Source organism: Euphorbia lathyris, chromosome 10, assembly GCF_963576675.1.
Source record: "Euphorbia lathyris chromosome 10, ddEupLath1.1, whole genome shotgun sequence".
In the NCBI taxonomy this organism is placed as follows: domain Eukaryota; kingdom Viridiplantae; phylum Streptophyta; class Magnoliopsida; order Malpighiales; family Euphorbiaceae; genus Euphorbia; species Euphorbia lathyris.
The window spans coordinates 39,673,327-39,689,429 of NC_088919.1; the positions used below are offsets into that span (position 1 = coordinate 39,673,327).

The 16,103-nt window shown below is 38.6% G+C and overlaps 1 protein-coding gene across 1 annotated transcript; it reads right to left on the minus strand.

Annotated features, from left to right (window-relative positions):
- Positions 1–14,456: 14,456 nt before the first annotated feature.
- LOC136208088 (adenylate isopentenyltransferase 5, chloroplastic-like) lies at positions 14,457–15,692 on the minus strand. Its single transcript, XM_065998923.1, has 3 exons — positions 15,577–15,692; positions 15,403–15,450; positions 14,457–15,312 (listed from the first exon to the last, which is right to left on the minus strand). The coding sequence occupies exons 1-3, from the start codon at positions 15,690–15,692 to the stop codon at positions 14,457–14,459; spliced, it is 1,020 nt and encodes a 339-aa protein (XP_065854995.1).
- Between the last annotated feature and the right edge of the window lie 411 nt (positions 15,693–16,103).

A 16,103-nucleotide genomic window follows, 5' to 3' on the forward strand; every position in this document is an offset into this window, starting at 1 on the left:
CTTTCAAAGTTCTGTGTTCAGGATAAAGTGTTCTTTATTGAGTATGAAGGTTTACATAACATCTGTTATGATTGTGCCATGTATGGTCATTCTCAGGAGGGTTGCCCTAAAAGGGAGAGGGTTGTTATAGAGAGGGTTGAGAGTAGTGTGCGGATTACTGGAGGGAACCAGGGGTATGAAGGGAACTTTGGTCCCTGAATGGTGGCAAAGAGGCCCGCTAGACGTAGGAATCAACCTGCAGTGGTTCACAATCGTCCTCCTGATATCAACACAAATTCTAAGTCCCTTTCTCCTAAAGCTACTGTTATTCCAAATGTCAAGGAGAATCCTGTCCTCAAAGCTAGAAAGGAGCCTGGGGTTTCTTCAGTAGCCTTGCCTGGGTCCAGATTTGGGGCCCTGATGATTGAGGAAGTTCAAGAGTCGGACCAAGATGAGAATCATATGGATCAGAGTATTCCAGGATTGGAGTCTGTAGATCCAGTCGAGAAGGTGGTTGAATCTGTGAACCCGCTTTTTGTCTCTAAGGATGAAGCCCAAGGGGGGACCCTGACCCTTGCAGCTAGAAGGATGAAGAAATCAAATGAGGTTAGTATTCCTGTTCCTGGTATTGATCCTGGGATTGGGAAATCTATGGGAGTTAAAAAACTAATATGAAAAAGCTTAAAGGAAAACAAAAAAGTGGCCCTAACACTTTGGCGTTTCCAGATAAGAGGGGGCCTGGGGGTACATCGGTAAGGCTCTCAGGAGCCCCTAGTAAATACCTGGCTTAGGGTAGGGGTGTGGTCAGTTGTCCTCCTTTCTATGGATTTGTTATTTTGGAATGTTAGGGGTGCGGCTAGCAAGGCTACCCGTATCCATATTAATGATCTTATTAAGCAGTTTAATCCATCTTGTTTTGCTCTTTTGGAAACTAAGATTAGTGGTGAGAAAGCAGATGAGGTGGTGAAGAAGTTTAAGAACTAGCACTGTGTTAGATCGGAGGCAACTGGCCGGGCTGGGGGGATTTGGCTTTTTTGGAGGCCAGATCGGATTCATTTTGATATTCTTAGCATGGATAAGCAGTTCATTCATTATAAAGTGAGTATTTCCGGCAATACTCCCTTTTTGATTACCCTTGTGTATGATGACCCTATCTTGTCTAATCGAAAACGGCTCTGGGAGGTTCTCTATTCTATGAGTGTCAGCATTTCGGAGCCCTGGTTTGTGGCGGGTGACTTTAATGATATCGCCTTTATGAGTGATCAAAGAGGGGGATCCAATCATTATGTTAATCGCTGTCTGCATCACAAGAATAGTATGGATTTATGTGGGCTTTCCGATCTGGGGGCTTCTGGTCATAAATTCACTTGGAAGCGTAGTAATACTTTTGTTCGATTAGACAAAGTCTATGCTAATGTTTTAGCTTTAACTTCCTTCCCCGAGTGCTCTGTGTTGAACCTCTCGTTCCGTCATTCGGATCATTGTCCTATTTTGTTTAGACTTTTGAGAGGTAAGCATCCTAGGGGTAAGAGACCGTTCCGGTATCAGTTGGCTTGGGAGTCCCATCCTAAGTTTAAAGAGTTCGTTCATGAGAGTTGGAGACCTCATTCATATGTACTGCAAGCTGCTGAAGGGTTCAGGAATAAGGTGCAGGGGTGGAATAGGAATGTGTTTGGGCATATTTTCAGAAGGAAGAACAAGTTATTAAAGAGGATGGAGGGCATTCAACGCAGGTTGGAGGGGAGGTTTGATCATAGCCTTGAGGTCCTCCTCAGAACCCTTCAGAAGGAGCTGGAGGCTGTGCTTAGGCAGGAGGAGTTCCTTTGGTTCCAGAAGTCTCGGAAGTCCTGGATTAGAGATGGGGATCGTAATACCAAATACTTCCATCTCTCTACCCTGATCAGAAGGCAGAGAAATAGAATTGAGGACATTAAGGATTCTAATGGTGATTGGGTTTATGAAGATGAGGTTATTCGGAACTTAGCCCTGGATTTCTACAGAGAGCTGTTCAAAGAGGAACCTGTTCTTTTGGAGAGGGCTCACTCTATTGCTACATTTCCTTTAATCAGTGAGGATTGTAGTCAGGAGGCCTTTCAACCTATTTCCCGAAAAGAGATTGACCAAGCTATCTTCAGCATTGGGGCTTCTAAAGCTCCTAGGATTGATGGTCTTCCGGCGGGCTTTTACCATAAGCATTGGGATGTCGTGAAGGAAGGCATCTATAATTTTATCTTGGGGGTGTTCAGTGGTTCGAAGGATATTGAGCTGGTTAATAGAAACCTCCTGGTTCTGATTCCTAAGATTGATAAGCCTTCTTCCTTTTTGCATATGAGACCTATCAGTCTTTGTAATGTTCTTTACAAAACTGTTACAAAGATTGTGGCTAATAGAATCTGTGGCATTCTTCCTATGATCATTTGTCAGAATCAGGGTAGCTTTGTGCCTGGTAGACAAATGATGGATAATGTGGTGATCGCCCAAGAGATGGTCCACACGATGAAGATTAGAAAGGGGAGGAAAGGCATTGTGGCTCTGAAGCTGGATTTAGAGAAGGCCTATGATCGAATTAATTGGGATTTCTTGATGGAGAGCCTTGAGAGAGCTAGAATCCCGGACAGCTGGAGAAGTTTAATTAAGGTATGTATTTCTTCTCCTGTGTTTCAAGTTATGGTCAATGGGGATATGTCGGAGGAATTTTCCCCGGGCAGAGGAATCCGTCAGGGGGATCCTATGAGCCCTTTCCTTTTTGTTATTGCTATGGAGAGGCTCTCTCACCTGATTCAGGATGCGATTGATAATGGGAGTTTCCACCCTGTGGCGATCAACGGCTTCTGTCCCCAGGTGACTCACTTATTCTTTGCAGACGATGTCCTTATCTTTCTTGAGGGTAATGAGGAGCAGTTGATAGTCATTATGGATATTCTGGATTGTTTTTGTTCGGCCTCTGGGCAGAAGCTTAATATCCAGAAATCTAGGATGATGTGCTCTAAGAATATGAATCAGAGAGTCTGTAAGAGATTAAGTGATCTCTTAGGTATTCCTCTTACTGATTCTCTTGGGAAGTATCTGGGCGTTCCCCTCCACAGTGAGCGTGTGTCTAAAGGCTCCTTCAAAGAGACTTTGGATAAAGCTAATTCGAAGTGTGCCACTTGGAAAGCCAAGACTCTGTCTCTCGCTGGCCGCCTCACGTTAATTCAATTTGTTAATTGTGCTGCTCCCAATCACATCATGTAGGCTTGTAAGCTTCCGGATCCTGTGCTTAATGATCTTGACAAGATTAACCGTAGGTTCCTGTGGGGGGAAGCTGCGGAGGGGAGGAAGATCCATCTTGTGCCTTGGAGTGAGGTTTGCCAGCCTAAAGATTATGGGGGTCTGGGTATTAGGAAAGCAAAGGACAATAATAAAGTTTTATTAATGAAACTCCTTTGGCGTATGTGGCAAAACCCCTCCTCTCTTTGGGTTCACCTCCTTTGTGGTAAGTATCGGAAAGACAAAATCTTCGGGGGCCCGAAAGAGAGAGTTGCTAATTGTTCCTTCCTCTGGAAAGGACTTAGTGCTGTGTTTGATGAGTTCTGCTCGGGAGTTGGCCTGGAGGTGGGGAATGGTAAGTCCATTAGTTTCTGGTTTGATAACTGGATTGGGGATAAACCGTTAATTGAGGTGTGTTCTTCCCCCCCGCCTAGTGATATACGCAACTGGAGGATTACCGATGTGGTTGACTCGGAAGGGGACTGGATCTGGTCAAAGTTTGATACTTTCTTTAGCCTTGAGACTCTCCTTAGAATGCGGGGAGTGAAGGTGAGTAATCAAGAGGAAGACTTGGATAGGCACTGCTGGGCGCTGACTAACAATGGAGTTTATTCTTGCAAATCGGCCTTTGAAGCTTTCTCTCTCTTTAGATCTGATCCTCCCTCGGATGTGTGGAAGTCGATTTGGACCCTTAAAGTTCCTTTCCGTATTAGGAGTTTCCTGTGGCTGGGCGTTAAGGACAGGCTTCTTACTAATTCGGATAGGCACAGAAGGCACTTGGCTGATTCTGGAGCTTGCAGTAGATGCAGAGGCCATGTTGAGACTTTGTGCCATGCTCTTAGAGATTGCTCTAATAGTAAAGAGGTTTGGAGGAAAATTCTCCCACACCATATTTTCTCTTCCTTCATGCCACATTCTGAGGTCGACTGGTTCTCTGATGGTGTTAGAGGAAAGTTGCTTCCATACATGGAGCATGGTGACATTTTCTTTGCTATTATCTGTCACCAAGTTTGGAAATGGAGAAACGAGGAGATTTTTGGAGATAAAACTGTTTTTATGACAAACTTAGCTGATTTCTTCTCGAAAAAACTTCTCTATTATCGATAGTTTCAAAGGAGAGTCCCTTGCCAGAGCCTCTCAGTGTTGTGATGTCCATCTCGTGGGATGGAGCAGGCCAAGAGAGGGGGTTGTGAAGCTGAATACTGATGGTTCCTGCCTCAGTAACGGTAAGATTGCGGCTGGAGGTGTGCTTAGAGATGCAAGGGGCGCCTGGCTTTCTGGGTTCTCCCAGAATTTAGGGTTGGGTTCTTCCTTTTCTGCGGAGCTCTAGGCTATTCTTACTGGAATCAATCTTGCTAAAAGGCTGGGTGTTAAGAGGCTCTCTGTGGAGTCTCAAAATTATTTCTGAGAATCATTCTATGGGTCTTAACAGTCGCAACCTCATCAAATCTATTAAAAGGCTTTGCTCCTCCTTTGAGTTCGTAGAGTTCAGACACATTTTTAGAGAGCAGAATCGTGTTGTTGATCGCTTGGTGGCGGCGGGCCATGAAGGGACGTTAGGCGTTACTACCCTTCCTGTTTCCCCTAGTTTCATCTCTCCTCTTCTCTTAGAAGATAGGATTGAGGTTAGCTTCCCTAGGCTAATTCCTGGGTAGTTTGTTGTTGTTCGTTTTTCTTTTCCTTTTCTACCAAAAAAAAAAGATATTGAATGTGAGGTTGAGTTAGATATTGATTATGTAATACTGCGGGTTTCGGTAGTGGAGAATGATATCTTGTTACAACCTTTTTCCTTTGGAAGAATTCTATGTGGCTATTTTTCATATGCGTCCTAATAAATCCTCGGGTTTTTATAAGAAATTTTGGCATATTATTAGAGAGGATGTGTTTCATACGAGGGTGGAATGGTTAGAAATCGGTTGTTTTCCCTCAACGCTTGCTAATACTATGATTGTGTTTATCCCTAAGATTGGTTCACCTATGAGGTGGGAGATTTTCGGTCAACAACCCTCCGTAATGTTCTTTATAAAATTATTGCCAAGGTTCTAGAAAATAGGTTGAAGGGGATTCTCACGAGTCTTCCAAAGAACAATCATGGTTAATTCGCAAAGCTTATGACAATGTTCGATTAGGCTTTTTGTATGAGATGTTATGGAAACTGGGCTTTCATGACACATGTGTTGATTGGATGATGATGTGTGTCTTGTTTGTAGCATATATGGTACAAGTTAATAGCAACAAAGTATGCCCCATCGTTCTTAAACATGGTATTCGATAAGGGCACCCTTTGTCCCTGTATCTCTATATCATCTGTGCTGAAGGTATCTCTCGGCTATTACATAGGGTGCAATCTACTAGCACTCTGTTAAGGTGTAAGGTTTCACGGAATGCACTATTTCTTGCTCACCTCCTTTTTAAAGGGATCCTTATTAGTATGAACAAGATTCTGGGTAAGCCATCAATTATAAAAATCTAGCATTTTCTTTAGCAGTAAAGTGCCTGAGGCCTATCGTTTTTCCATTTGGAACATCATAGGGATCCACCAAGTTCTTGATATCAGCCGTTATTTAGGATTACCACCACTAGTGGGGAAAAAATAAGAGATCGATATTCGAGTATCCAAAAGACCCTTTGTGGCATAGGCTCTCCGATTGGTTCAGAAAATGCTTTCTCAAGTGGGTAAGGAAGTCGTAGTAAAATTGGTAGCCTAGACCATCCTGATTTTTTGTATGAGCACATTTCTTTTACCAGTCTCTCCATGTGACAAGCTTCAATGTATGATGAAATCATTTTGGTGGGGTTCGAACCCCTCAGGGAAGAAAAGAATACATCGGGAATCTTGGGAGAATTTTTGTGTCAGGAAGGAGTAAAGGGGTCTTGGGTTTAGGCACATTTGCTCGTTTAATGTCATTATGCTAGCTAAGCAAGCTTGGGCTCTTGTGACTTGGTCGGATACATTATTTTTTAGTATCCTCAAAGCTGAATATTTCTCTAATGGAGATTCTTTTATCCTTTTGGATAAGTTTTAATTGGAGCATGATATGACGAAGTATCTAGAGTTCACGTGAGGTTCTGAAGCAAGGCTTGCGATGGTGGGTAGGTAATGGACTACAAATTAAAGTTGGCCGGGATTATTGGCTAAGTGATTCGCTGTTTTTTTTTGCACGCTCTCCCCTTGGGGCTAGTTTGGAAGAAATGATAGCTTCGGAACTTTGGCTGCTAGATTTGATGGAATAGACTGAACCTCGTATCCGTTTCTTGGTTTGCGATGAGGATGTGCATTCTATCCTTTCCATTTATGCTGGGACTCATGCGATAAATGATCAATTAATCTGGCACTATGATAAAAAGATACTTTTATTCCGTCTGTTCAAGATATAATGTGGCTTGGGATTGATTTCGATGGTTGAATTTTCATGAACAGTAACTGTTGTGGACAAAATTCTAGTACTTTGTTGTTCTGCATCGGGTTAAGATATTAGTTTGGCGGATCTGTCGAAATTTCTTACAAAATAAGAATGGGTTGCATAATAGAGGTATTATGAATGATAATACTTGTGATTTATGTAAGGGATCAACAAACACAAAGTGCATCTATTCATGGATTGTGACTATGCCACTCGATTATGTCATGGTTTGAGGCTGGATTATTACTTCCCATGAAGTGATTTCTTCATTGATTGGTTTGGGGGTTTCATAACGTCGCCACTATGAAAGAAGGTCAGATGCTTTGTATGGGGTTGTGGAAAATTTGTTGCTCATGCAATACTTGCTATTGGGAAGGTTCATTTCTTCCTCTCTCCACTCCCGCTAAACTAAGTGGTGATTTCTTGCAAAAATTATATAAGGGTACGACATTGTCTTCCAAAGTGTCCCAAATTCGACGGCAAGAGAAATGGGTAGCTCCGGTTGCTATATATTAAGGTAAATTTCATACGTGGTGTATAACAAGGATAATCATTTATTACCTGCTCTGGTTGCTATATATTAGGATAATGATTTTCCCTGCTTAATGGATAATCATTTGTTACCGATGGGAGATTATTTGAATCAGGTAGGACTTTTATTTGGTTATCTCGGTTTGCTGCAAATATTGGCACAGTTGCTTGGAGAATTGTTTCAAGAAGGATAAAGCGATCTTTACTCCAAATATAGGTCTGCTTTCATCATCACAGCCTTTCTCTCTCTCTTGAAAATTCATGTAATGCATACACATCTTTAGTTGCTGAATCAAAAGAAAAGTTGTCCAAAAAATCTGAAAATAACACGAGAAAGAATGACATGCCTACAACTCAATCTGCATCCGAGTTTCTCCATCTGCATCAACATCCTCATTTGGGGTAAATTTCATTCATGGTGTACAACATTTATCCCATTTCACACTTTGGTGTACAACATTCAATTTGTCTCACTAATATATACGAACTTATAGGTGACCTCCCAATTTCGTGTACATCAGGTAAAAATGATCGGTCAACTCCCAGTCAACGTGCCATGTCAACATTTTTTAACTCCTAAAAGAATAAAGTGTGGGACCACCAATTAAAATTACTAGTATACCCTTTTTCCACTAATTGAAAAGCCATAATTTCTTCCTTCTCCAAATTCTCTCTCTTTCACTCTCTTTCTAACTCTTTTCTCTATAATCTATTTCATACAACTTTGCCCAGATCTTAAACGACCCCAATGACTTTTCCAGGGAAGAAAATCTCTTTCTCACTTCTCTTCTTTTCTTTCTTATTATGAATTTTGTGAAAGTGCGATTCCTTTTTCTTTTTTCACTGATGTTGAAGAGATGAACCGAAGCATCTCATGGAAACTGATTGATTTTACAACATGAAGCTAAAACCCAAGACTGAGAACTGTACCAGGAAAAGCAAAGAAGAAAGAAAGAAGAAGAGAGAGTGTGTAAGAGAGAGAAGTGGAACTTCAACTAAGCGATGTGTTCGACAATATCTCCGATACGATAGTCTGAGCTTCTTATTAGAGTTATAAATAAGGAATTGGGCATGAAATTGGAGATGTTAAAATAAAAATTAGGAATTTGAAGTGTTGAGAGGTAAGGTCCTCACCATAATTTTAAAATCGGATCTCAACGAACTCGTTAATGACACCTTTTTAATTATATATTTTTCTTATCAGTTTCTATATATACATTTCATTCAAATCCTTTCTTCCTCCCTTTGTATAATCTTTAATCTGTGTTTAGTTTTTCTGAACGATTTGCTAGGATTTTGTACAATCTTTTTTTGAAAATTATACAATTTTCTGGAAGAAGAAATAGAATCACTGAGATGAGCGGAGATGTTGAAAATACCTTAGTAAGCTACCACTGTTTCTCAGCCTCATTTGCCCAAAATTTTAATTCACTACTAATGAAAGAAATTTAGAGAGGAGGAAGAGAGAGAACGAAAGTTAGAGAGAGAAGACATTGAAAAAAATTTATGGAGAGAGAAGAGAAAGATGAAAGAGAAAGAAGAAAAATGAAGGAGAATTATTTAGGGGTAATTGGATAAATATATATTTAGTGGGTTCCACTTTTCTTAAAGAATGGGTTGAAAATGGATGATTTGTCAGTTTGACTGGCGTTGACCGATCATTTTAATCGGCTATACACCAAAGTGAAAGGTCACCTATAAGTTTGGACATATTAGTGAGACAAATTGAAGGTTGTACACCAAAGTGTGAAATGGGGCAAATGTTATACACTATTGATGAAATTTACCCTCTTCATTTGAGGCCCATGAACTTATCGATTTTTGTTTTAACTCTTGGGTTTTTCTTAATTTTGGAAATCATACTTGAAAGGAAGGATTCGACAAAAGTTTTGTTTTTAAATTCCAAAAATTGAGCAACGTGAATTGCACAAGGGGTCTTAGAAGAATTATGTTTCAGATATTTTTCTACTTAGAGAGAGATGAGATAGAGAGAGATGGCTTGGAGAGAGAAATAGAAAGATAAAGAGAGACGAAATGAAGGAAATAAGGGTATATAAGTAATCTGTCAATTTTTTGACTTTTTGATTGGTCAAACTGCTGACATGGCACGTTGACCAAGCGTTCACCAGTCATTTTACCTACTGTACACCATAGTGTGCGGTCATCCGTAAGATCGTACATATTAGTGTGACAAATTGAAGGTTATACACCAAAGTGTGAAATGAGACAAAATTTGTACACCATTGATAAAATTTACCCAATTAATGATAGAAGTTCTAGTTTGAGTTGCTTCTTTTGGCGCGACTGTATAAGTTTATGGTTTATGAATTGTTGTGTAGAGAGGAGAGAAGAAAGTCCGGCGAAATCTTTTCTATTTGAGTCAATTAGAGAGAGAAAGTATTTGCAGAAAATATTTGAAGGGGAGAAGTATATCTTTTCTATTTAGGAAGAAAATTCATAAAAGGTATTTTAGTAATTTTACATATGATGGGTCCATTTTTATTAATGGGTGGAATGAAAATGTTGAGGTGGCGCATTGACAAAGTTGATCGCTCATTTTTACCTGTTGTACACTATAGTGGGAGGTCACCCATAAGGTCGTACATTTTAGTGTGATAAAATGAAGGTTGTACACCAAAGTGTGAAATGAGGAAATTGTTGTACCCCATTTATGAAATTTACCCTTATATATTGATGGACCCTACCATATTCCTAGCAACTCTATCGGTTTGGGTGGCATTTTCCATAATCATGACGGGGTCTTTGTTTGAGCTTTCAGATTCCGAGAGGGGGAATCCTTCCTGTTAGGCATGAATATGACTACAATTAAACAGCATTTTTAATTACATTTTATGTGCAAGAGAGGCAAAATATTCCGAAATATATGGACTTATAAGTGTTTTATGCAGATTGTATTGATCAAGTCAAAATGGGCGATAACACAGCCTGTTTTGCAACAAACCATGAGGAGTTGAGTGCCCTTTGATCCAACGGATTTTCGCTGTGTACCCGATGAAGGATAGCGACTAGACAAGTGACAGGTGCGGCGTGGCAGAAGTTGCAGGAGCAGAGTACGTAGGGAGGCAGGAAAGCAACATGATGAAAAGATGGATCACCCCTTGAGTGTTCAAGGGTCAACTTAAATTAATCATTCCCTAGTTTAATAGCTGTAGGAAAACAATCTTATTTTGTAATTTTGGTGCTTGGTTCGTTTTTCTTCCTTTATATAGACATAGTCGAGGGAAGGAAAAGGACCACCTTTTATTTTAGACAATCAGTTTTTGTTAGAATTTTTAAAGAGAGGCGAAGCTCTCTTAGGACGATGACGCCTCCAATGGAGGTCTGTGGAACTAACTCAGGATATTCACTCGTTACCATGAGTGAGTAGTCATTTTGAATGGGTTTGGCCAGTTAGGGCCGGTTATGTAAGTCTCCTATTATCTTATTTATGAATGAATGGTGATATATTATGTTGTGCTTGATAAACTTTTAATTCCATTGCTTAAGGCATGTATGTTAGTGTTAGATGCATGATAGGAAACTGCTTTCATCTTCACGGAACTATTTATCAAGCATTCAACCCCGAAACAGAGATGTGAGGAGGTTGTATCAAGGGTTTTCTTACATAGAAATGCTGTTTCGATCGTAATGCAAGAAAGAACCAACTTTAGGGACACTTAAAGTTGTAGTAAGTCTTAGAATCTTAAGAACACACGAGAGTTGACTTAAGTGAGCATTAAAGCAGAGACCTTGACTTCACTTTACGTCATTCATGAATAAATAGGGTGATTAGAGACTGAAAGTAACCTGTTCTGCTGTGCTTGACCTGTTCTTCCTTTTTATCATTAAGTACTCTTTGAAATCAACTAAAGCTTTGATCTTGTTTATGTTTGAACACACACCTCTCAAATTAAAGAATTGACACACACCACACACCCTGTTCTACAAGGTATTTCTTGTAAACTTTGATTCTCAATCCCTGTGGATACGATACTAGACTTATCATTTTATTACTTGTATCTAATGCACTTGCTAGAGTCTATTTTGAGGACAACACTTCCTCCAAGGCTGCCAGAGGCGTTAGGCCTCCATGATGCACTATTACTTATCATCGAGCACGACTTGTCGAATGTGGTGATCGAAATTGGATGCGTCAGAAGTAGATTAAGCAAGTCATTCATGCACCACAAACATGTCTGAATTTAGCTCTATCATTAGGTCTTGTCAGCTCTTTCTCTCTAGGTGTTCCAATGTGTATGTTACTTCTATTAAAATAGCCACCAATACGGTGGCTCACGTGCTTGCTGGTGCCGATGTGTCTTTTGACTGGTCTATTATTTGGCATTCTGAGTCTAGCATTATTATGACTCTAATGCATAATATTCTTAAGTTAATAAAATTATAATTAGTAAGTTCTGAATGACATAATATGCTGGGAAAAAATTTCACCCCAAGTTTGTCTATCTATTAAGTGTTCAAATTAAATAATTCATAAGTAACTAATAAATAACTTATAAATAATAAATTTAACTGACCGATATTACTGATATATTTTATAAAGCAAAAGGAGAGACTCAACCAGATCCTATGACTCGATGAAATATGACTCAACCAGATCCTAAAAGTTTCCCCCTTTGCTTTATAAAAATTCTCCCTTTTCTATCTAGCCGAAATCCATCATATATCTCAGACTATCCCTTGAAATCAGGCCACTTCGTACTTACTAAGTCAAGCCTTGATTTCAGGGATTGTGGAAAAATTCCAACATAGTCGACCGGCCACGATGCATAGCCGATCGAACCTCGTCAGAAACTTTGAATCTTTTTAATTAAATTGTGAGGCATGCTGAATCATTGATGGTCGAACAACCACACATTATGACCCATCCCCCATGGTCTAAAACCTCTAACATTTATAAAAGAGACTCAAGTTTCAATCCATGATTCCGTAAGGCACGACGTGGGGTCCACCTGTAGCATACTAAACAACAGCAATATAATTTCATCACGAGGATCGAAAAAGTCTGTGCTCACAACACTCCTGTAAAGACAAACTTATAATTTGTTCCCGCCTTGTACAACTGGAGAGGAAGTGATAAAGATAAGTTCCATCCTAGTGTTTATATTTAAGAAGAATTGAATTACTTCTTAGTCAAGCAATAAGACTATTTGTACTAGATATAGTCATGTGTATCTTGTTGAGTTGAAAGCAATAATATTGAGATTATTAATCCTTAATCTTTCTAATAGTTGGATACCAAAAAAAAGTACTACAAGCCTCAAAGTTAGCTTTTATTTTAGTGGGTTGTCCCTAATTTCATGTGTAAGATTGATAGGTGTCTGTGGCAATAAGTTGAGATGTTTTCCTTCCAAAATTGCTTGATAATCATCAAAAAGTGCACTAGAATGTGTACTTAGTTTTTGTAAGTATACATAGCGGTCTGACTATGGTGGAAGGTACCATAGTAATAATTTTATGTAGAAAGAAAGAAAGAGGTCCATTGCCTAAACGTTTTAGGGACCAAGACTGCAGTCCAACTAGTTGTTATAATTGGATTCACACATGCACCACTGTTCTATTACTGTTCAATATTAGAGCAACACCACAATCCTCAGTTTCAATTAATGGGTCAAACCACAAACTATGTTTCTGTGCATTCAACTATGGCTTTTTACACACAACTAATTTTAAAATGTACATATATACGCAACTAATTTAACTTGACAGCCTTCAGATCGTTCGCCACGTGTTTCTGAGAAGACTTTCGGATCCGTAATAAAGCTTTCATGGACGTTTCCTTTCCAAAAAGAAACTCCCATGTAGCTAGGTCGAAGACTCCTCACCATAAGGAGAAGAAATCCTAATGCACAAACGGTTCCTAGAAAACAAGGGGCGGATACAGGGACCGTCGAAACCGCCATGACCAGAGGTAGTTTTGGCCCCCTGTCTCCAGAAAATTTGAGACTGTGGTGGTTCGGCCCTCTATCTTCAAGAAATTTTGCCCAATTCTTTCTAAACCTGTTATACCCTCTCTAAATCCAAAATTCTAATTTTTATGGTCTGTTAGGCCCTGCTTAATCCAAATTTCTAATTTTTTTTGGTCTATTAGGCATTTCCTAAATCCGATTTTTTTCTATTAGATATAATTTTTTACATGTTAAAAATCTTAAACACAATGTAGCTTAATTTTGAGAAATTTTATATTGGTACTTAAAAATTAGTTCTTGGTCACTCAGATTATAACACGTATAAATACAAAAAAAAAAAAATAAACAAGTTTGATTTAGCAATTTTTTTTAACACATGCACGTGTAAAATCAGGACCAATCTGTATTCGCCACTATCCACATGGTACATTAGCTCAACAACTCACACTTAGTATTTACTCTTCAACCATATCTACTAACTTAGATATTGACATTGGAACGGATTCGCTAGACTCCAACCCATTTTGACCTTTGGTTCAGTGTTGCAGTTTTAATAAAAAAGATATATCCCGAAGTTCATAAACACATTATCAAGTTGTAATTCTTCTTCAATCCATTTAATCTCATAGATAGACTTGTAACAACAATTCTTTGGATTTACATTTACATTTACATTTGTGCTCATTAATTTACTGTTTGTGACCCAAAATTATAATAAATGACTTCAAAATAATTAAATTCACATTCATACTCTAATGAATCATTATTACAAACAATATTCTCCACTAATCTTTCCTGAATTACGAATTTTTTTCCTTTTAAACATCTAGGTCGTAGAATAGGTTTATTATATCATCTTCCACACCTCTTAATTATTCCACCGAAAAATACCCTAATTACCGTTAGGTATTCAAACAAAATGTTATACATCGTTTTCAAAAATCTTATATAGATCCGCCACTGATATCCAACCAGTCAATTTTACTTGTATACATTTATTTCTCAACCACAATATTCTCCTATAAAATTATATACATTCATCTTTTAATTGACCAGATACTTCCAACAACAAAACTAGAAACTAAATCCAGGGGATTAATAATTTAACATGTGGACAAATATTTTCAGATTTTATAACTTAGAATTCAGAATTTATAATATAGTAACCAAAGAGGCATTTAAAGAAAGATAAATCTCTAGAAATGATGACATGATTCCAATGTGTGCAGGTACAGGTAAGCATAGGACAATCTCCACTTTCCCGCTAAACAGGTAACAACAACAACAACCGATAGATCAGGACATTAAAATAAACAAAACCCAAATAATAGCTCTCATTCTATTACTATAATACCAACATTTCTAATTAATCTCGGAGAAACTCAGTAACAATATCCAAACTCGGCCCCAAAACAAGACTCTTCCATGCCTCCTCCGCCTCCTCTCCGCTATACTCCGCCGCACAAGTTGCATCAATTCTGTGTATTTTCCACCCTAATTCACTCCCCATCCCCCTAATCTTCCCCAGCTGCGCATCCACCAGCCTGCACGTATTCTCCTTTATCCTCGAAATTGCACCGTCTAGTAACATTTTCTTCGTCATTTCATCCGCATTCGACTTCTCTGCGTAAAGAAACAAGTCCATTTCGGGCACCCCAATGGATCTCCACACCCCCCGGGTGTAATCAGACCCCGGTGCAACCATTGACCGTACTTCCTCCACGAGTCCCGCTGCCACCATATCATCAACTCTTTTCTCTACCCTCTTGTACAAAACCCCCAAATCAACATCCACCCATAAAAACAATGTCTCGAAGTTGTCGCGAAAACTGTACGAAGGATTCTCGACGAGTTCTTTTATGTAGTTGTTGGATCCTCCGACGATAATGGGGACGCGCCCGTTTTGTTTTATGATCCGGTCCATTGCTGTCTGAACATGTGTGCAGAAATCTGAAACGGTGAAATCCGCTTCGGGTTCTAGAAATCCTAGTAAATGATGAGGGATTCCGTTTTGTTCGTCCTCTTTTATTTTGTTCGTCACTATATCTAGCCCTTTGTATACTTGCATTTTGTCGCTATTGATGATTTCCGCTTCGATGTTCGTCGCTAAATCTACTGACAGTTTGGATTTTCCGGTTGCTGTTGCACCCATTATAAATACAGTCTTTTTCTTCGTGATCTCGGCTTCATTTGCACCGGTTCCTTTCAAAATCTTCCCAATACTATACACAAAATTACACTTTTTTATGTAAATCAACATTTTTTAATTAATCATATAATATAAAGTAAAATATTTATAAAATTATAAATACCTTTCACTTTTCAGTTGAAGTTCTGATAATGATGATTGCCTCTCCAACCTATTCAGTCAAAATATATATATTTTTTTAAATATGCACAATGAATTTGTTAGCACTCTTTTTCGGGTTTTTTTAACGAGGCTAACTTCAAAAAAAATAAAACTATATATTAAAATTAATACTTACACCGGAGAGCGAGCGGATCGAAATTGAGAAGCCATAATTCTGCATCTGAATCTCTTCATTGATGCAGGAACAAGTAATGGTCTTGTGGTAACCATTGAAGAAAGTGCAAATTCCATTTTGATGAAATAAAAAAGATTTGGACTGAACTTAAAATATAGCCTGAGAATGCAAATTCAAACTACAAAAGTTAGCAAATTTATTTATTTTTATTTAATATGAACTGAATATAAATCAATGTTGATTTCTCTACTGATATATGAAATTATATTAAACAACTGTATGATAGTTATAATATGTAGAAAAGAGTGTGGCTACTGGACATCCAAACACCTACATATGAGGATCATTTAAATTTGCTAAAAATACAATTTTTTTTTTTCCAGAAGAACCTTGAGGAGATGGTAATTAAAACTCCCACTTCCATTAAAAAGATTTAAACCACTCAAATTGCAGAAAATAAACATAAAATTAAAATGATTCTAAAAATTCAGAGAGTGATAAATAATAAAATGGAAGAGAAAGAACAC